The sequence below is a fragment of the Chiroxiphia lanceolata genome, chromosome 7 (assembly GCF_009829145.1).
Source record: "Chiroxiphia lanceolata isolate bChiLan1 chromosome 7, bChiLan1.pri, whole genome shotgun sequence".
Lineage (NCBI taxonomy): Eukaryota > Metazoa > Chordata > Aves > Passeriformes > Pipridae > Chiroxiphia > Chiroxiphia lanceolata.
In genome coordinates, this window is record NC_045643.1 from 19,608,362 (window position 1) to 19,630,058 (window position 21,697).

Genomic DNA, 21,697 nt, shown 5'->3' on the forward strand with positions numbered 1-21,697 from the left:
AACGGGGAAGGGCGGCGGTCGCAGCCTTTGTGCGGGACGGGAGGAGGAGTCTCGACTCCCCGGGACAGCCGGGGCACCGGGGAGGATCCCTCGTTCTCCCTCGGCAGTTTCCCGGAGAGGCGGCGGGGAAGGGCCGACGATGGACCTCGATGGGCCGGACGCCGCCCGCCGGGAGGCAGAGCTGGAGCGCGGCCGCTACTTGAGCCGCCGGGCCGTGGCCCAGGAGCAGCTGGCGCAGTGAGTCCGGCGGCGGGGCTGGGGAGTGGGGCGGGTTTGGGTTATAAACCTTCCCGCGGCCAGCCCGGCGCGGGCGGGACTCGGGAGCTGTTTGGCGCTAACCCGGGTCGGCGGAGCTGCCCCGGCCGCGCCCAGCGGTGCCGTACCCGGGGCTGCGTGACTCACTGCTTTCGAACAACGCTTCCACATCATCCTCGATCCGTGGTCAGGCTGAAAACTCGTCACCTCTCCTCACCCTCTGGTTCCTCCGTAACTCTGTTCTCCAGCTTCAGAAACGTCTCGTGCTGTCGTCAGGGGCTATGTCTATCCTAATAAATTAAACAAGACTATAAATTCTGGCACTGAGAGCAAGGGCAAAATCCTTTGTTATTGCCTGCTTCCCCCAGCCTAGAAGCCTTCACATATCTAGCTAGCATGGGCAGCATGGCCATGCCTTGCACAGTGCTGTGGCACTGCTTGGAAGACAGCTAGATGGCAAAGGCCCAGGTTGTACAGAGAGCGGGCTAACAATTAAAGAGGCTAATCAAATTCAGTATAATATTTGAGTCCATATTCTGGTCATGTTTGCTTTTGCTAGTATAGACCAGTACCCTCTAGGACCAGTACCAGACCAGGACTGAGCTTTGGCCAAAAAATTTGGAGCTAGCTTATAAAAACTGTGATTCTGGTTTTGATCTCTGACATTCTAGTTTCACTTCAAAGTATGTTAAAGTACCTGTAGATGTGCAGAATCTGTATCTGTTCATTATTACTTCACACAGTTCGTAGCTTGTTTATTCACTTCCCTTTTCCAATTTAGAATAAAGGAGCACAAGGATCAGGCATATCTGGCCAAGCTAGAAAACAAAAGAGAAGGGGAACAAATACAGAGATTGACCCAATTGTACCAACTGGAAATTCAGAGAGGAAAAGAAAAGGAACAGGAGGAAAAAGTTGAACGGCAGAGGCTGCATCATGTAAGTAACAGGAAAGCAGACAGTCCAAAATGCTTGTTTCACCTTGGCTGCTATGGTTGCACTCAGCCCACAAATCAAGTGGCCTGCAGGCAACAGGGACTGTGCTGGCACCTTCAGCAGTGTGGGATCAAATGCCTCCTTTGTGCTTTTCAGAAAGGCCTCTTGAAAGTTGTTATATGGCACCTGAGCTTTGACTGGTCTACAGTAAAGTCTGCTAGAGACAGCAAGGAGATTGTCCTCGATTTGAGAACTGGATTTAGGTTCCATGTAATTGCTCTGTTTTAAGCCCATTTTTCTTTGTTAGGAAGAGGGAATAGCCTGACCATGACAGTATCTTTTAAACTTGTCTTTCCATTTATGATTGGTGATGTCCTACTTAGCATGCCTACTGTGTCCCTGCCTGTGCCTGCTTGAGCAGGGAGACTGGAGGTACTGCGATGATTCATTCGCATGTTAGAGAGTAAGAGGAGAGAATTCTTGCTAAAACCCTACTTGCTTTTTATCCCCCCATACTCCTCACCCCAAATATACAAATTTTATCCCGTTTCCCCCAACCTTGTATATGCAATAAAAGCCATACATACTGCCAAGCTATACAACTGCCATTACAAAATGCTTTGCATTTCGATGGTTCTATGGACTCTTACTGTTTGAGCCCTTCAGAATCTGCACTGTGTGAATGATATATGGGATGGAAATAATACAGCTGGAACTGCTGGGGAAGTAGAGGAAAGACTATAAAGATACTGTGTTGGGGCTGCAACCACACAAATTTTTGCTTTTGTGTGTAGTTTGTCATAAGTAGGTCATGAGAATTCTCTTCCATCTCTGGGTTTCCTATCTCTATAGCTTCTCCACTGATACAAAGAACTCTCATTATAGACAAGGCCTGAAGTCTTTGTTAGAACTTTTTTTCAGTTCATGTTTCCAAAATCTTGTTCTACATGAAAATAAAAGTAGTTTTCCATTTAAACAGGAATATGTAGCTGAACAGAAAGTAATTAAAGCTGAAGAGAAACAAAGAGAAGACAAAGATGATGATTGGATTAAGGCTTATATTAAAGGTAAAGAAATGATGGCTGATCTGGCAAGAGAAAAAGATGCAGAGACTAACAGGTGGGTCTAGGGATACAGTTTTCAGTGTTAAGATTCAAACTTGCAATTAAATTATGTGAAAAATGTTACTCTCAATTGTTATATCAGCAAAATCAGAAGTTTGATTGCAAGCAATTTTTCTGTAATTCAAACTTGAAGGAGAAAGTGCAGAAAAAATGCCTACCAGTTCCAGCACCAGCACTGGTGCTGTTGGGGGTGGAGGTGGGGTTGCTGGTGTTGTTAGGACCAGTGCCTCAGGTATCCTGGTCCGTTACAGTAGCTTGTGTTCTCCTGCAGGCTGATGCAGAAGCAGATGGACAAAGCTTTTGAAACCTATCTGCACAGATGAACAAGGCATTTAAGATTGAAGATGATTGCCTTGTGAGAGGAGCTGCAGAGGTAGAAGCTGAATACCAAATGAAAAACAAGGAGAAAGAAGCAAGACAGAAGGCTGCCATTGAATCTATTGCTGAACACAGAGCCACTGTGGTAAGAAACCTGGGCTGATCTTCCTACTGCTTACTCCAGCGAGGAGCCTGGCCCAGATCACAGCTGGCTCTGGTGCCATGCATCAGCAGGCTTCATCAGGTCTACTGACATCTTTCCTGGGGTCCCCTCATCCCTTTCCCACTTGCATGTTGGGTGCACATCTGCCAGGGCTGCTGAAAACCCTGGGCTTGGAGACTGGCCAGCCACAATGACAGTGCTTCTCGGAGCGTTGAGACAGGGCTGCTTCTGCTGAGAGAGATGACTTTCAGCTTAGCAGGACACCTCCTTGGTTAACTTTCTGTGTGTGTTTTGTAAACTACAGATTAAGATGAAAGAGGAAAAGGAGGAGACAGGAAAAAGAAGAGGCTGAAAAAGAACATGATGTGTTAATGGAAAGCACCCGCATCTACCAGGAAATGGAAAAAGCCAAGAAGCAAAGACAACGTGATGCAAACATGGAAGTACAGAAAATTCAGATCCAGCAAATGGTAAATAGAAGAGCTGTACCCTGTCAACCCCTTCAGAAAGAAGCATGCTTCTAAACCCATAGTACTAGATCTTGTGTGGGAGAGAGAGAAGCAGCTTGCTGTGGGTGTGATGTCCATGTTTTGTTTGGTTTTTACCTGTATGCACTGCAGCTGCTGATGTTGGAGAGATGACTGACTCTGTATCCATGCACTTAGCATGGCCCACAAGGGGCTTGTTTGCGGAATGAGGAAGCTGCTGCTCAGAACTTGACAATGATGATGCACATGTTTCAGAGGTTTATGAGCCTCCTCTTAGAGCAGTAGAACAGAAGCCTCTTCCAGGCCCTGCTGGTCAGGGAGGATTATTAGCTGCCAGAGCTGCTAATAAGAGATCAACAGTGACAGACCACATCCTGTCCTCCTGTGCCATTTTGCCATTTTTTCTACTATGCACTGCTGTCCTCTCATATCTTCTGGGCAGGTCACCAAAAAGCAGCAGCTAATGCTGATGTTCACTCATCTTTTTAATGTACCCTTTTTGTGGGGAGTACATTAGGGGAGAGAAGGGGGAGCAATGATACTTGCCAAGTATCAACTAACACCACTGTAGGTCTCCCATAAGCTTTTACCCTCTCTAAGCTTTACAGGATAGTGATGTTGAGAACAAAATACTAAGTTTTATTATTCCCTTCTCTTCTTCAGGCTGAAAAGCAGGCAAAAAAACAGCAGGAAAAGCAAGCAGACTTGGATTACGATGCTCAGAGAGAAACTGCTTTTCATCAGGATCAAGCATTTTGGAGATAAAGACAGTGAGTAACTGAATCAGTGCCATTACTAATGTAATTTTTATTCTCTTCAAGCATCCAAGGAAGGAACAAGATGTGTCCTAACTAGGACAACTGCAAGAGTAGTGGAATGGATACATATGCAGTATTAAAAAAAACAGTGGGGGGAGCAGGGAAAGATGGTTGATGTAATGCTGTCCATTTTTTTCCTGCCACATGTCCATGAGCCCCCAGCTTGCTCCAGACTGAGCAAACACTTGGCATTGTGCAGGAGTATTAGAGCCTGCTTTGCCCCTCACAGCCCTGCCTGAGTGCGGGGCCAAGAACTCTCCTCAGGGCCAACAGAGACCCAGTTATTGTCTTGGTCAGTCCTGCTGCACTCTGGGCTGCTGCACTCTTTTTGGACAGCAGAACATGGCTGGGTGGAGCTCACTGACTCTGTACCCATGTCAGTTAGCACGGCCCATTATTCTGTATGTGAACCAAAGCACAGTAAGTAGGAAAAATCAAGAGACTTGTTTCAAAACCTCACTTCTGACCTAAAGTAAAATAGTAACATTTCTGCACTATCAACTAGAAGTCACACAGAGTTCTCTCCACTTATCTTGAAGTAATTAATTTTGGAAATTCTATATTAAAAAGAGACATGACAATTAGCTAGTGACATTGTCTCTAAATACTTTTTTTCTTAGTTCACTAATGAAAAATTTATTTCCCTTCTCTCTGAGCCAGTGCTCCTTTTACTACATCAAGCTTTTTGCCAGCAAGCAGAAAGAATGGAAAGTTTTAATAAAGCCTTTTGATGGCAGAAGCTGGAGCCTTTAAGAAGTATTGACTACAGCAAGAGTGGTGCTGAAATCTTCAGAGGTCAATAATGCTCCAAATGCATCTCTAAGTGAATATTTGCACACACTCACTACTCTGCAATTGGTGAGTTAAGTGGGTTTTAGTCAGCCTCCACAGCAGCAAGAAACAAGGTGGATTGCAGCCTCCTTTCCTACTCAGCTTCCAGAAATGCCCTGTTCTGCAGATGACATATGCCTGCTTTTGAAGTCTACAGCCTGCTTCCATGGGCCTTATACTCCTCTTACTTTGAACATCTACAGAAGCATCAAACTCAAGTACCAGAAAAAAAACTCTTCATTTCAGTACACCTAGAGTAAAGTGGGAATCCTGTGTAACTTCAAAAGCACATTGGCTAAATATAAATTTAGTTACCCAAATTCAGCATGAAAAAATCCAACAAGGAATCATGTTATTGACTTTGAGATGCACACGCTTTGTGTGCTTGCCTTAAATGACTAATTCTAGTTAGTAATTTTCTACAAAATTTCTATAAAGCATAGTATGATGACACTAGATCAGAATGGCCAGAAGTGGTGGAACTGTGAAGGTTTAAAGATGTCCCATGTAAGGCAGGAGGCTGATCTAGCTGGTCACCAGAGGTCCTTTTCAGCTGCCACTTAAAGATGGCAACAAAATACAGGGAGATCAACTGCAGCTGATAAGAAAGGAATTGCTGACCTGGAAGGATCTATTACTAATTGAGAGGTACCTCTCATTTAATGCCTAGTGCCACTACTTGTATTAGTTATTAGCTGAAGTTGAGTCACCATTCCTGAAGGTATTTAGAAGACACGTAGAACATGGTGCCTAGGAATGTGGATTAGTGGTGGACTTCAGTACTAGGTTAACAGTTGGACTTGATCTTCTTCAACCTAAATAATTCTATACAGTTTTAATTAATAGCTAACAAATCAAAATATACTTTGAGAAATAATTTGACTAGTAAACTTTAATTACTGGGTTTGATCAACAAAGCACCCTCTCAGATGGCTGCTTCAGGATGTTGTAGCAGATGAGAACCATAACAGTTATTGGCCTTATTTGAAGGCCAAGACCTTAGAGATGCAAGGTGCAACCCACAGAGGGACTGAAACAGAGACCTTAAATCAAACTGCATTTTTTCCACACCTTGACTCAACTCTGGAAGTAGAAGAGCAACTTTAGTTTGAACATGTGGGCCTCCAGTGTCTAACATGGTACTCTCCCAACAGTATCACAACTGGTACCTGTGTGGCTCTGGTACACATGTAGGACAGTACTCTTGTCATGGATTTGAAACAACTACCTAGGAAAGGGAAGAGAACAGCTTTCTAAAATGCCTTATATCCTAAGGGAATTTGAGTTAACTAACTGTGCGCTCTTTACTGTTAAGTAGTGTTAGAGACTGGAGTTACAAGGTCTGTGCAAGTTCTTTTAATGTTACAGTCTTTGCTACTGCTCAGCTCTGAGGAATTTTGAAGAGAACACATACCTGGGAAGAAACAGCTCATGAACAGAAGAGCAGGCACCATGGGACTATTAAGGATGAACATTTTCATGTCCCAGTACAGACTTACTGTATACTTGGGGGGGGGGGAAATCAAATCTTTCCAAAGCTCCCTGGTCATATTAGGTCAAATAATTTCCTCTGTTTCAATAGTTAAATTCTTTCATGTGTCTTATTAACTTAGGCCTTTCTGGTATCTCTTGAATGGATGAGTGCTATAACTAGTCTGTAATCTTCCTCCTTGTTCTTGGCAGTGCATCCTGATCTCTGATGCTAAATCTTCCTTCTTGTTCTGGCAGTGCATTTTTGAGAGAAGGAAAATTCACTACTTATAAATAGCACTCAAAAAAACCCTCATCACTGAAGGCTAAGACTTCAGAGGGAGTTGAAGGCCAGAGGTATGACAAGACCACATTAGATGTCTTTTCTGGAATTATCTTAATTCCTTTCTGTTTAAAATAAGTGAAATTATGGCATAGGCTTGCGTTTAAAGTTTTACACTCTTGCACTGCCATCACTACAAACTAAGCTTCATTTTGTTTTTCTGTGGCTTGCCTCAGCTCCAATACATTATCCAGAGAAATGCACAATTCTGTCAGGTACTGAAGGTCTTGAACATCAGCACCACAGGTCCAGCAAAATTCAAGGTTGCATCTCTGTTAACATAATAGTAACTGCCCCCTCAAATGAGTAGCATCTGGTCTCACTCCTTTTCTATGTAAAGGAAAATAGGTAAAAGTCAGAAAAAAGCAACATGTACTGGAAGAAGCAAGCATTACTGAGCAGACCAGTAGAAATCCAGCAATTGGCACAGTGGACAAGGGCAAAATTAGACTATCTTTGGTAAAGCTTACAGAACAAGTATTTCTGCATTAGTTTCAGTTACAATCTATCACTGTGCATACAGTTAAGAGTAGCTACTAATTATACACCTAAACTCTTGTTTCTTTTTTCTTCAGAAATATATTTGACTACTATCTAAGTATCTACAAAGGAAAAGGAAGCTTGCCATTCTCTCCTTCCAAGTTCTATATGCCTGCAAAACCTATCAGAGCCCAACAGGTGAAGCTAACTCTGGAACAAGTTACAAAACATGCTGTTTGCCAAAACGTGCCTATACTCAACTTCAGCTCAAGAAACAAGTGCCATAGTTCACAACTGTACTTTAACTAGTCTAATTTTATTATGGAACAAAGCAGTAGATTCACTTTTTATGAAGTCAAGAGGTAACAACCACAGGTAAACCATCAGTACTGTACTCCTAGAGTATTGCTGGGCCTCCAGCCTTAATTCAAACATTATGTTTTGGCCTAAAAAAAAAAGTCTTACTGAGCAAACAATAAAATTGAGGAAGCTGTTTAAAACATCTGCATTTTAAAACATCCATGTTGACTGTGTCTTTTATTTGTGACAGTTTTCTACTTACTTTTACTTAGGAGGACGTATTAGAAGGTAGAAATACTATCTTGAGAAGTTGTGGCACTGGCTGAGTCTTTAATCCTTTATGGGAAAGAAATGTCTGCAGTAAGACTGTGCATATCTAGCACTCCAGCTAACCTAACTGTAGGGCATGGGAAAAACACTTCCCTGCTTTCTCCTAAACACTCTGCTCTCAGCTTGGCCAGGTTGACATACTGCTGTAGGTGACTTTTTGATCAAAAGTTGTTCTTCCACTCAGTTCTAAACTGACTCTAAGCTGTTCTACCACTCCATTTACATTCACGTCGAACAAGCAGTTCTTCTGCAACTAGTGAAAACTATTCTGCTTCACACATGCACACAGACTTGCATTTGTGCAGGTACAAGACCAAAGCTGGCAACAGTCAGAGTTTGCAATTCAGACACAAGATCAGCTTCACTGCATGGCTGCATTTTTATATGTTACAATATAGAGGTAGTGAATAGGCTGTCATTTGCCATTCTGTAGTAGAAGGTCTTAACTGCACCTACTATTAACACTGTCATCGAGTTCAACATGGAATAAAAATCTAACTTCACACCTCCAGTAAAAACATACAGATCTTGGTTTAACTGAAGAGGTCCTGACATCAAATCACTATGGCCTGTAAATCTGTGCTAACAGTACTGCCACTCAAAAGGCTGGAGATTGGACTCTCAGAAGCACATTTAGCCTGAGATCAGCTCAGCTGGTTACAGCACAGTGCTAATAATGACAAGGCAGTGGTTTGATCCCTGCTTGGGTCAATGATCCTTATGGGTCCCTTCCAACTCAGAATGTTCTGTGAATTTGCATGCACAGGTTGCACCATTTGACTTAGAAGTGAGTATTTCTCTAAATGCAGAAGATGCTAATACTGCGAGAAGCACACGTGGCAGACATGGAATACACTAACAAATATGCAAAAAAGTATTTATTTCTGAGAAGTACTTTAGTGCACAAGTTGTACATTTTGTATCAAGAACTCATTCTCCCACCTGACAACTGGATCATCTTCCCTGTTAGGGAGTATAAATTACAAAAGACTAAGAATAATTACAAAATACTCTGATAAATGCTACATGCACAATACTGCCAGTATAACCAACAATTATTTTAGCTGAAGGAACCCAGCTATCACCTAGTTCTTCCTACCACTGTTCATAAATTAATATTTCTAAATTTTCCAATCCTTCCAACCATTCTTTTCATTAGCAGCTATGGCTAAAGCCACACATAGACTTCTTTTTATAATGGGGATATGTCTAACTTTCTGCCAAAAATAGCAAGTTTCCTGAAGTGCTTTACATGTTGCAAAATTTAAATTCAGAGTTAGGGTCCTGCATTAATTCAGTTTATTTAGTCTTTTTAACGTGTTAGTACTTCTATGAATACAAATATAAATTTTAAACTAATCATACGCATATGTAGCAGTTCAAGATCTCTCTTCTGAACATACTCATGTTAACTGCCCTATTAGTTTTATTTAAACGATGACTTTATGATTAAGGAAAGACACTAATTTAATTCTTTAACAAAATGTACCTTTATGTAGTTTTGCTATCTGAACTCATCACTTTTATTGTATTTTTTACTGCTGTTCCCTTTGTGAAATTTCATACTAAAACTGGAAAACATTTTCACATATCTTAATTAAAAAAAAGGCAGGTGAAGATTACTTTTGGGTTTTGTGCAACAAAGTTTTGTTAGAACAGTGTTGCTAATGACATGAATTTTTCAAGGGTAAGAAGTAAGAATTATACTAACATACATATGCTGTCAAAATGGAAGGTTAGTTTTACGCTAGGTAACTACAGAACTGTACCAAATTAAAATTTTGCAAAATGCTGAGTTCACATATTCTTGATATGCATTTTCTTTAATAATTTAGCTAAATACTGCATTAGGAAAATTACTATTTTCAGCAAAAGAAGGAAAGTACATGTAACAGTTATTTACATTTCCATTACATTGACTCTAAAAGTGTGAAGATTAATTTTGTCACTGGTATCCTCCAGTTTAAGTTGAACAACAACAACCACAACAAAACCCCTCACCAAACAAACAAAAAGAAAAACAATAAAACCCACAAAAAACACCCCAAACCCACAAAAACCAAAAACCCCCAAAAAACCAAACAACCCCTCAAAAAGACTTTCATGGCTGCTGCTTTGATAAAGTATAGTACATATATTTTTAGATTTTCTATTAGAAGGAAAGTCCTAAAAGCAGGAATATACATTTTTGTCTATCAGAAAAGCAATAAGTCTACTATGCCCCTAGAAGTGTGTCCAAAAATACTTTATTTGCTTCAATAAATCAACAGTTCCAGAAAAGGCAGCTAAAGGACTGCTTTGTTTGTGTTTACATTAATCTAAAATCCACTTGCCAGACTGACACTATTACAAATCAGACTTTGTAAGGGGATCACTGCAAATTCTTCAGGGCATATGACAAAGAACACTGCAATAAAAGCCTGTAGTGTCGGATTTCAGGTACAAAGCGCAGTTTCAGGCTAAAATTCTAACCACCAGATAGAACAAAGGGTTAAAATGTAACCATCGCCTTTTTTCTTTCTAAATAACAACCAACCCAAACGAGCAGGGCAACAACTGAAACACTGTGTCTGTGTTAAGGAATTAGCAGACACCAACACATTTTTTATAGGTAATAGTGTCTACACAACCTTAAATTCTATCTACCCTCCTCAGTAAGAATTTCTGCCTCTGAGTTGGTGACAGTACCCAGAAATTCCAGCATCAAAAAGTCTCTTTTTGATAAAGTTTGTAAAGCTACTGCCAATACTAATTTTAACATTTCATATATATATAGGCTGTATGGTATTAGTAAAATGTCAGTATCTATTGTCAGTACAACAAAGAATGCATGTCTAGCCTTTGGAAGTTATTTCAAGCCTGTATGTACACCTAAAGACATGCTCACAAAGCTAGTCCAGTAATCCTTGCCCTCATTTTACCTTGTGTCTTAGGGTTCACAAATTCTCTGGAGTAGGATGAGTTCTGGGGTACAGCAGAAAAAACTGTATTCTACAAGTATTACTTTTTTCTGCATTCACAAGGAAAGACCATGAGCTTTCCCCCCCACCCCCCTCTGGTACACTTACATATTGCTTTAAAATACACTTCCAGATCAGTTCTCTGAGGCACTGAGCTACACTGTGACTACAGCACCAGGTGGTTACTGTAAGGCTGAGAACAGGAAAGCTCTGCCATTGAAAGAGGAAACAGCTCAAGGACTGCAAGAGCAGAAGTCAGTGCCTCCTCACCTGGCAGCAAGAACTGACTGGTGCTTGAAGACATCTTGCTGTCCCTGGGATTGTGTTTCCAGTTTGATAAAGAAATGCATGAATCTGGCAAACCCTCCCTCGTACAAGACTGCAATTGTGTTTCAGTTTAAACAAAGTGATCAGCACTACACCAATTTACCATCAAATATGGTATACAGGCAAGGTATGCACTCATCAAAAGATCAAGTGTATCCCACCATGTGCAATTTAATGTAACCAGCTTTTAAAAAACCCATACATTAAAAACAAGAAAATGAGCTTTGTGCCACCAACTCAGATGAATTTTTAGAGTGCTATGGAAGAATTAGAGCTCCTTTAATTTGTACAAATAATTTTCTGAATTGTAACAAAGAAAAAAGTCCACATGAAAGGGTACAGAAGTGCATATTTTTAAATAACTAGTTACAACTGCAACCTATAACTGGATATAATCTCCATTTTGAGATTTTAAATTAAAGACTCTTATTTTGGGTTTTTTTAACAATTTCTATGTATTGTTGTATTGCTGACTGCTTGCATTTCCTCCCTTCTACAGCAGTCATTATAGTTGCAGACTGTTTTGTTTGCATGCTTATATGAGCTTTAGTGGTATTGGCAAAAATATTCTCATTAGTGCAAACATACTTTTTCAGCAACAGCTTGTGTCTCAGCTCCATTAAAAATAATGAAAGAACATTGCAAACAGATTTTAAATGAGACTTTGAAGCACATGGCATGCATAGCACAGTATAAATGCACCAAGGAAGGCTTTGTTTAGGCTGCCACACAATTTCTGAAGCTTAACTTCCTACCTTTTTCTTACTACAGTCCCCCAAAATAGGACTACAACTTCTCCAAAGTCCTCCAAGTCTTTGGTTCACTCCTAAGTTCTCTTAAGTAACAGCTGTATCATCCAACCACATGTGGATTTGGGAACATTTTTATACATTCTGCATAAAATGACCACTCCTATGCAAAATTCATACTAAAACATAGGGAAAAAGCAGTTGATAGCCAAAGCAGCTCCACTAACTATTATGCTAGAAAGTAACTCAACATACTTCTAGTTTTCTTCTTTTAAAAATGCTGCTTAAGTTGTTCATAATCCTCTGTTTTCTTTTGCTTTCAAGACAAAACGTTTTTCCTTTGGAGTAACAACTGCTGGATCACAATGTAAAGCCAAGTTTCAGCAATTCTGCTAATCTGCTGTAAACATACACTGTTTACACGCTGATCTTAAACTGGCTTATAGAGTGACAATGTTGACAAGCTCATAACAAAGACATTAAAAACAAATTATGTCACACAGTGAAAGATTTGGCAAAAATTTCAACTATTACAATATTGTCTTGCTTTGACACAGCTTAACATTAACGCTTGTCACTTCTCTTCAGGACTTTAAAGATTTGCCAGCCTTTGGTGTGAATAGTTCAAAGGACTGGAAGGAGTGTTGGTGTTTGTACCAAATCTCTCCTCCTGTTGGCCCACTGTGTTAAGTCACCACACACCAGCTGCTCTTTGGGGACACTCCTGCAGCAACACAAGCCAAACTCTTTCTCTCTGACATGAAGGCCTGGTGGTGAAATAGAAACTGGGGTGGGACCTACAGGCAGGAGAGGAAAGCAGAAAAGGGAGGGAATTGGTTTGAGGGACACACACACGTAGTAGAGAATGAGATGGAATTCACAGTACGGTCTTTAGAATGAAGGGAAACAGGGAGGAAAGCAAATTTCAGTTTAAAAACAAAATAAATATTAAGAGCCTGTCTTAAAACATTACTTGAAATTCTGTTTCAACTACTCCAAAAACCAATACTGGAGAATAGCAATAGTTTTGTCTTAGACTTAAGGAGCAAGAGTTGAAAGGATTTCCTGATTCCTTACTCTAACACCCACTGTAAATTCTGGTAATCTGTTTCCTCTCTGTGGATCCACTAGTCAGCAACTGAGACAGAGCAGTCTGAAGCCTCCAAGCTGAATTTTCTGCAGTAGACAAACACAAAAGCATGGAACAGAAAAAGGTTACGGGGAAGAAAGTTACACTGATGAGCATTTAAAAATATTTTTTAGGACAAGCAAATAACTCCCAAACAGATGACTGCCTTACAATATGAATGAATTCTACTATTGGCAGTGACAGAAATACAAGCAATGAAGATTTACTTAAATTAATTCACTTTGTGATTAAAATAAAACTAGCATAATTTACCTCTATAAATAAATTTCCTTAGGATTTATACCTACTGAAATACAGATGCAGCAACACTGGAGTAATGGACACCTTGCAACAGACTCCTAGCTTTAAGATGACATGTAGTATATCTGCAGCTTTCTTCTTCACATATGGAACGAGCCTCTTCACAGGCAGCCATTGCTTGCACTGAACTATGCTCATCAGGTAAAAAATAAATGTGGCATAGAAGTTACCTTTCTAGCTGACAACACATAAGAAGGATACAAATTCAATGAAATACTTAAAACACAGCACACTGTATTACACATATAATTTGTTTTTCATTTCAAGTTTATTAAAACTTTAGCAGTACAAATGATCCAGGTTTTAGATTATCAAAAGACCAAACTGAAGTCTGCATCTTTAAAAAAGGCGTTCCCCAAAATGTCTCTAAAACTTTGAGGCGATGGAAACATTAAGTCCACAAACTCATCCATGCCTGTCGTCATCTGTTCCAGGACTTGTTTCATGATCAGACTTTTTATCCTTGCTAGGGGCATGATCTCTTTCCTGACTCTTTGATTTTTGGTTTATTTCTTTTTCTGCTGAGGATCTGGTCTTTTCCTTTTCTTTACTGCTGCGTGAATATGACTTTTTTGATTCTCTCTCTTTGCTACTTGGTCTCTTTTTTGAGTCTGGACTTCTATCCTGATCTCTACTAGACTTCTTATCTTTGCTGGATTCAGGACTACTACTTTCACGGCTTTTTGAACGCCTCTTCCTTTGGCTTTCACTATCATTCCTCTTATATGAGCTTCTACTTTCCCTATTTGAATACCTATCTCTGTTTCTGCTTTGACTTTCATCCCTCTCTGAACTCCTCGAGTCTCTCCTCCTCCTGTTTTCTCTTCCTCTGTATCTATCTGGTGTACCTCTCCTTTCTCTGCTTCTCGATCTTCCTCTTCTTCTTGTTTCTCTATCTCTATTCCTTGAATAGTCTTTACTTCTACTACGATCCCTGTCCCTGCTTCTTGATCTTCCTCTCCTACTCCTATCTCGGCTTTTGCTTCGATCCCTTGTTCTACTGCTGGAGCTATGTTTTCCTCTAGCATGCTCACGCTCTTTGCTTCTTGACTTACGTTTCTCCCTGTCTCTGCTCTTCCTATGCTCTTGTTCATTACTTCTTGAGCCTGCCCTTTTACTTCTCTCCTTGCTCCTACTTCTTTCTTTATCTCTCCCTCTAGAATCATAGCGCTTTTCTTTTTCTCTGCCTTTCTCATGGTCTCTCTCTTTGCTTCTTGATCTTATTCTCTTTTCATCATGTCTACTGTGCTTGGAGTCTCTTTCTTTACTTTTTGATTTCTCTCGGCTTTTACTATGGCTTCTAGATTTAGCTCTCTTCTTGGCCTTGCTTTTGTTATGCTTATCATCTTTATCTGAGTTCCTTCTTGTCTCCCTGTCTTTACTGCTGGATTTGTGATCTTTTTTCTTCTCTTTTTCCCCTCTTCGGCTTGGACTTTCAGAAACTTGTCTGTGGTCTGACATTTTTCTCTCTCTTCCTCTTCCTGGGCTCTTTTGATTATCTTTCTTGGTTTCATTTATTTCACTCCTTGGAGAAAGAAAGATAAAGTTTTTTAAACTTTTTAAATCCCCTCCACTCTGAAAAAATTAAATCAGAAGTGAGACAGCCTCACAACTGAAACTTAAATCACATCAGGTCTAACTATGTATTTATAGTAGCAGTAGCATCAGTAAAATCAGACACAGCAATGGGATAACCAAGTCAGCACCCTGTTTTTTTGAAAGTAACTGTAACTGAAAATCCGACATGTATTACTTTTAAACATATAAAAAAAAAAAAATTCAGTGCCTATATTCCAGAAAGAAATAATCTTACTTGTCCCCTTTTATCCATCTTTCTCCACTAGACACTCTCATTCTTTGAGCTCTTTGCATTTCTTGCCTCCAATGTGGAGGAGTTTCACTGCGTCGGAAACGATCTCTTGACCTGGATCTGGAAGGTGTCCGGTAACGCTTGAAGGCAAAGAGAGGAAATTGGGTGTAAGTTTGAATTTCACATGCTGTGATATCTAAGCAAGATTGTTATCCCTGGCAGTCGGTTCTACATCACACCTGCCATGACACTTCATGTGTATATACCAAGTTTACATGGACAAGTTACTAACTTACTGACAAATAAATCTCACGTTCAGCTAAAGCAGGAATACAAAATGTCTGATCCAAAACTATTTTTAAGGTAACTTCTACTTCAGGATTTTTGTAGTTTGATGAGAGGTTTTCTATTGCTTTTAATTACCACAAATGCAACTCTCTTTTCCAACAATTAAAATTCTTATCTTTGACAAGCAACACAAAAACAGTACTTCAGAATTTCTAAGGATTTTACTAAAAATTTGAGGGATAGAGACTTCAGTTACTAAAAACATTTAATACAAGCAGCACACAGCATATGGCTTCACAATATTAGAAGACCTAATATGACTGCTGCCCCCTGCCAAAAAGAAGAGAAGTCTTCCCTGCATTCCTGGCACTGATGATGTACTGGTTCTGTGTTTACTAGAACCCTTTTTGACCTAATTCCAAGAATACCACAGTAATACAAATAAAGCGTTTTTAAGTTTTTCTCTCACCCCCTCCTTCAAAAAGACTCAGTATGCAAACAGGTAATTAATCTAATTTTCCTTCCTGTCTTCCTTCAAGCCTCAGCCCCCAAATCAATTATGCTGCACTTTTTTTTAAATCACCTATTCTAATGAAAAGGGTTACTAACACCAGCAGTGAGGCTGTGCTACCACCTTCTAAATTTTGGAGAACACATCGTAAACATTTACCCTTGGTCCTCTTCCTTTTATTTTCCTTCCAGATCTGGTCACTAACAGTCTCCTCTGGTACACTGACTGGGAATTCGATAGATTACTAAAAATAATTAACAAAGAGTGATATTGTTTATAACAGTAAGAAAGAAGAAAAGAGAAAAATTTTAAAACCTCTTCAGAAAAGTAAACTAAATGAAAACACACAATTTTATTTTACTGCAGACAGTAATAAACACACAGTAAAACTACAGATTTTGTGACCACAGAATATTTCAGAAAATTTCCAGGTTTTCCCATTTTTGAAAGAAGAATAAATTATAGATTCAGATTGGACAGTTCCAATAAATTCTAAATGAAATTGCAATGCATTTTACTTTGCTTTTCTTGAATCAGTCATTATAAATTTTTTATTCACTAAAACCATTTTCAAAGACTAAGCCTTTGTTCTAGGACAAAGACAACAGTTGCCAGTAAAGGGGGAAATCCACTTTTCATCAAGCACTGCTCACAACATGGAACTGCTTAACAGGGAAAAGATTCAACATTAGAGTTCTAAAACAGTAATGTGACCAGACCACTGTCAGCACATAATCAGACTTATAACAGATATATTACCTTTCTCTTTCCTTTTCTCTGCTTTTCCTCTCTTTTTCTTTGTCATCTACTTTAGGAGGACTTTTCCTCATCAGGAACCGGTTTTCAGGTACAGGAGGAATTTCTTCAGGACGGACAGTAGATAACGGCTGTGCTTCAGTGTTTTCATCTTCACTTTCACTGGAAGAGCTTTATTTTTGTATAAAAAAATGTAATAATTTGAGTTATGTGAATGAGGGAAGACCTTTCAATCTATTTAAATAATTCAGAAATTCTCTTAATACACAAGGATACCACAAGCATCTCAGAAACAAAGCTATTTCAGAAGCAACTTTTTCTCCCCTATAATATCTTTGCTCCAAAATATACAACTGCAGTAGATTTCTGACTAACATCTTTTATCTCTGAATTTCAATGGTGCAACACTGAATATACACTTACTATTGAGATACAGCTTTTTTTGTTGGTTTAATTTCTTTTCTTTTTAAAATACAATCAGAAGAGTAAATTTCAGATTTTACACTAGCATTTATAACTGCCTACAGACTACAGTAACTCCAAACAGTTTACAAACTTAAGTGAAATGAGCTTAGGCCCACAGAAGCAGTGTTTAGGCAGCATTGCTCTAAGTGACCATTTCTTAAATTTTACTGCTACCTCAGAAAAATGTGACTTGCACCATCACAACTTGTATCTCACACTGAACTACAACAAAACTATCAGATTAAAAAGAACATTCTTGGAAGCAAGAGCGCTTTCTAAGTTTTATTATCTTCCAGCAAAACTGCAAGAGTTTTGGCATATCAAATAGAAGAAATGTTAAGAATGTTAATTTATTAATTTTTGTTTAATTTTGCTTTTATCTGTGCATACTGAAGTCCCACTGCATATAATTTAAACTGAATTGTACAGAAGTGAATTTAGGGAAACAAGCTATCACCACTCATTTCAAACCAAGCATTTCTGCAATGTTTCAAGCCAAATAAGTCTCGTCCATTCCTTCACTGCATTACAAGCTGCAGCACATATAGAAAGGAAAACTACCCTTTGCCATCATATCAGAAAATTTATGCTTCTATATCAAAACTGACTGCCTCTTAAACTTCAAAAACCTACTTTGCTAGTTTACAGAATACTATTCTGTAGTTATAAGAAAGGGATACTGTATGGCGTACATGTAACAAAACAAAAAAATCTCAATATTGACCTTTTCTTGCTTTTCTTTCTCTTTTTCTTTTCTTTCTTATGTTTCTTGGAATTTTTTTTGTGTTTCTTTTTTCGTTTTTTAGATTTCTCTTCCGAAGCACTCTCAGAATCCGATGAGGAATCAGAAGATGATTCTGAATCACTTGAACTTTCAGAGTCACTGGATGAGGAAGACGACTTGTGTCTCTTCTTTTCTTCTTTCTTGGCTTTAAATAAGAATAGCAAACACATTTTAATATCAAACACTTCTAAACTAATCTAAGAAAAATCAACTTACCTACTACCTGTCTCAGCTTCTTAGAATTGTGCCAGGAGAGACTACTTCATCAAATTATTTAAATTGAAATTATGGAGAAAACACTATTTCTCCAAAGTATAATAAAGGGTATGTCTAGAAATATGTAACACATTTCCAAAATCTGTATTTATGAAATTTTAAGTATAAAATTTGTGCTATCAAGAATATGTAGAACCATATAAGTTTTCCAATTATGTTTTATACAACATAAGCTATATACAAGAAATTATTTAAAATTTATTTACAAAGTGTTTATAAAAAAATTTCTTTGGCTTCAGCTTTAATCTGACTTCATATACAATCTACTCAAATCACTAATGAGAAATTCTGAAATAGAAGATAAGTGGCACAGACTAAACTGAGTACTCATTGAATTGAGCTCAGTATCTTATTCTGTCAGGTCTCACATTCAAAATGCAGTGATACATACAGTGGTGAAAGATTTCCTCTTCACAGTGATGCAGAACACCCACTTCCAAAAGAACTGGCTGAGATAAAACAACTGGATTACAACAAGGGGCTTAATTCAGGTAACTGCATCAGATACGTGGTACATATCTCAACAATCCCAAACTCTCTTTTTATGGTCATACTCTTTATGGATACTTTTTTCCCCCACCTTCCAATGTTACTGAATCCCCACACTGGCAGAGTGGAAGTTCAATCCCATTGCTCTAAATCTCATTCAGTTTTCAGGTTAGCACCACAGACAAGTCATACCTGTATGACTTATACATAGTGTTTTCTATGTGTTTGTTTCTATGTGTTTAGTCTCACTTGATACAGACCAACAAAAGCCTGACAACTGACTGAAAAACAACCTCTGTACTTCACAGAGTACATGAGTCTTCCAGATCATTTCTGGGTGCAGTATAAACTAGTAAGTAGTATTACCAGTTTAGGACACCTTGCTGATTGAAATCAGCTGGTTCCCATCAGATGTTTTTAGGGCTTCTTGCAAAATGCTTCCAAAAGACAGATCTAACTATATTTCTTACTTCTCTTGTAGGTCCAGACCAAGATAACTGCTGTCTTTTGTCAAACTTTTCCTCAACATCCTTATTAAAGCACTATATTTAATAAAAAGGATCTGTAATATTTTATATCAGTTTCAGATTGTCTAAATATATATACATTCACAGAATGTAATATGTACATAATTTAAAAAACAAAACTGAACATTTTTCAAATTAATTTCAATCAAAGAAGCCTAATGTCACACAGGCTGGGTGACAACAAATCAAAAAGAGAAATCTCACCTGACCTCTAAATACTAAAAATACAAAAAGTATTAAAAAAGTTAAATGTTTCTTGTCTATTCAAACCTTTCAAGTTTGGCCCATTCAAAGGAAAATTATACTGTTTCCTACATGCCCTCAGGTAAAACAATATGTCTCCGAGCTCAATTTCAGAAATGTCTGAATAAGGCATTAATAAATGCAGTGATTTCCTATATTTTCTCCCTCCTTCATATGTTTCAAGTGTGCCAAAAACTATCTGTGACAGTTTTATCTGCATTCTTGTAACAAGTTCAGGTATGTTAAAGTTACTACTTTAAAATGAGTAAGTAATACATAAAAATAGAGGCTGAGCTGAGCAACTACCTCAACAAATATAATGTGTTTCTTAACATGCAGCAAATAACATTAGATGTATTTGAGAAATCATGTGGCAGGTAGGGAGTGAAATGACAAGGGCAAAAAACCCCTCCAAACCTCAAACAAAAGTAAAAAGCCCAGAACTATTTACACAGCAAAGACAGAGTATCCAGTAAGAGAGTTTGGATACACTTTTTGGTGACATCTAACTATCTGGTCCAGCAGCAAATGCTGTTTTGACTACTGAACCAACCTGGTGCTGGCCAATTACAGATCACAACAAATGAGACCAATCCTGCAGCATGAAGGTCATCGAGAAACAGACTTCTATTTACAGTCCAACTGTTCCAGCTCATTACCTTCAGGATCAGGTTTCAACTTATGACCACATCTGAAACAGATATATCACTTCCTACTCCATTCACTGTCACGTACAGCATTTGCCTGACTTCGGGAATTACATGATCATGCTGCACAACACAATCAAGTATTCTCTGCATCTCAGCTTGTTAGGGACTGTAGTATCTTACATTAGCCCCGTGAGTTGAAATCAAAAAACTACCTAGCCAGAAAACAGTTGGGTTCAGCCACAAAAGTCAGAACAAATCATGTCATCTTGTAATTCACAGCAGTGACAACCAAATAGTTACCTTGTATCAAATCAAATAATCTGTGCTGGACCACAGCAGTCTTCAGAAAAAGGGTGCCTTTACTTCAGGACATTTAGACAGTTATTTTCTCAGGTAATTTTTTCTAGTGTTCAGCTGCCTGCTGTTCAGTGTATCAGATCTTATTTTCTAATTTGCCTTCATTATTTGACATGAATTCCTGTTACATCTTTCACTCCTTGTTGAAGAACCGACTGTTTCTCACAATGAAAATTATACACATTAGTCAAGTCCTCAGAGGTATGCATTAGGGAACACTACCACACTTGATTCTTGTTGATCAGATGACATGTTCACTGTGAGGAATCCTGTATCCCAAGTGCTTCTGGAATAGATGTCTTTGCAGACAAACAACCTACCACACTGCAACAGCAGAGGAAGGGAAAAAAAAAAAAAGCCAAAAAAAGCCACCTCCAGCTTCACTTGGAACAGTCAACACAGTTTGTACCTAGTGGCCAGTTCACTAGGGAAAAAAAAATCTGGAACAGAGAAGCCTGAAACAACTGTTCACAGCAACCAGCTTGTGCAAAGGGGGCTAACAATGATGTGCAACAAGCCTGCAGAAGAAATGAATGTTCAAGGGTTTGAATGGATAAGTAAAGAGAAACGGAGGATATGCAAATCAGAAGTCCAGGTAAGACATGACTTGCGAGAATCACAACTGTGACTGTTCTTATTTCAAAGATATTTCATAATTCCTAAAAGAGTAACTTTGTACTCTGTTTCAGTGGTTGATAATTTGTACTGATACTTTCTTTTGTACTGACAGAATTACCTAATTACAGTATTGTTCCTTGATGAATTAAGAATGCAGCCATAATGTGCCTTAATTGCAAAAAAGCACACTTCTACAAGCAGTGATTCTATGACATCAACAAAGATCATGAATCAAGCCTAGCACTGCCCTGTGCAGAATCCCCTAGAAAATCAGTTCTTGTGAGAAATCTTCATTAGAGGCTCTTGTTAAAAACAGCCCACTGCACAAAGCCATTTTTTTTTCAGTTTTGAATCTGAATGTCAGTGCCTGACATTCTTGAAAACATGTCAGATATACCTTTGACGAATCAAAGTCACAACCTCAAAAAATACAGACAGGCTTGTTAACTAGGCCCTCTTCTTTGTCACCTGGTATCAAAATCTCACCTGTCGTTAAGAAAATTAATAGTACTTTTTTGTTCCACAGTTTTTCCTGTGAAATACATTAGCTTAGCTAGTCCATAACGACCTTTCTAAATACTA

General features: G+C 38.8%; 2 protein-coding genes across 6 annotated transcripts in view; one reads left to right on the plus strand and one right to left on the minus strand.

Moving 5' to 3' along the window:
• On the plus strand, positions 1-13,658 carry LOC116789746 (coiled-coil domain-containing protein 173-like). Of its 4 annotated transcripts, XR_004358141.1 has the most exons (8): positions 4-237; positions 1,037-1,193; positions 2,170-2,309; positions 2,586-2,777; positions 3,100-3,265; positions 3,947-4,053; positions 7,321-7,600; positions 13,316-13,658. XR_004358141.1 is itself a non-coding variant. In XM_032693912.1 (7 exons), the coding sequence occupies exons 1-4, from the start codon at positions 140-142 to the stop codon at positions 2,635-2,637; spliced, it is 447 nt and encodes a 148-aa protein (XP_032549803.1). In that variant the 5' UTR covers positions 1-139; the 3' UTR covers positions 2,638-2,777; positions 3,100-3,265; positions 3,947-4,053; positions 7,321-7,743. The 4 variants fall into 4 exon arrangements, 2 of the variants coding, with proteins under 2 accessions (XP_032549803.1, XP_032549804.1); XM_032693912.1 differs by lacking the exon at positions 13,316-13,658 and having other exon boundaries at positions 1-237; positions 7,321-7,743; XR_004358140.1 differs by lacking the exons at positions 1,037-1,193; positions 13,316-13,658 and having other exon boundaries at positions 7,321-7,743.
• PPIG (peptidylprolyl isomerase G) overlaps positions 13,591-21,697 on the minus strand; it is a 25,526-nt gene continuing 17,419 nt past the window's right edge. For both annotated transcript variants that reach the window (XM_032693895.1, XM_032693896.1), the window contains exons 9-13: positions 17,896-18,100; positions 16,710-16,877; positions 16,110-16,194; positions 15,155-15,291; positions 13,591-14,866 (exon numbers count right to left, since the gene is read on the minus strand). In XM_032693895.1, the coding sequence (XP_032549786.1) occupies positions 13,747-14,866; positions 15,155-15,291; positions 16,110-16,194; positions 16,710-16,877; positions 17,896-18,100 (1,715 nt within the window). In that variant the 3' untranslated portion in view covers positions 13,591-13,746. The remainder of the gene's footprint in view (positions 14,867-15,154; positions 15,292-16,109; positions 16,195-16,709; positions 16,878-17,895; positions 18,101-21,697) is intronic.

Excerpts from the sequence above, each read along its gene's own strand:
- LOC116789746 (XM_032693912.1), top strand. The coding sequence starts at position 140 with ATGGACCTCGATGGGCCGGACGCCGCCCGCCGGGAGGCAGAGCTGGAG. Across the intron at positions 238-1,036 it reads GCCCAGGAGCAGCTGGCGCA|AATAAAGGAGCACAAGGATC; the intron begins GTGAGTCCGGCG and ends TTTCCAATTTAG. Across the intron at positions 1,194-2,169 it reads AACGGCAGAGGCTGCATCAT|GAATATGTAGCTGAACAGAA; the intron begins GTAAGTAACAGG and ends CCATTTAAACAG.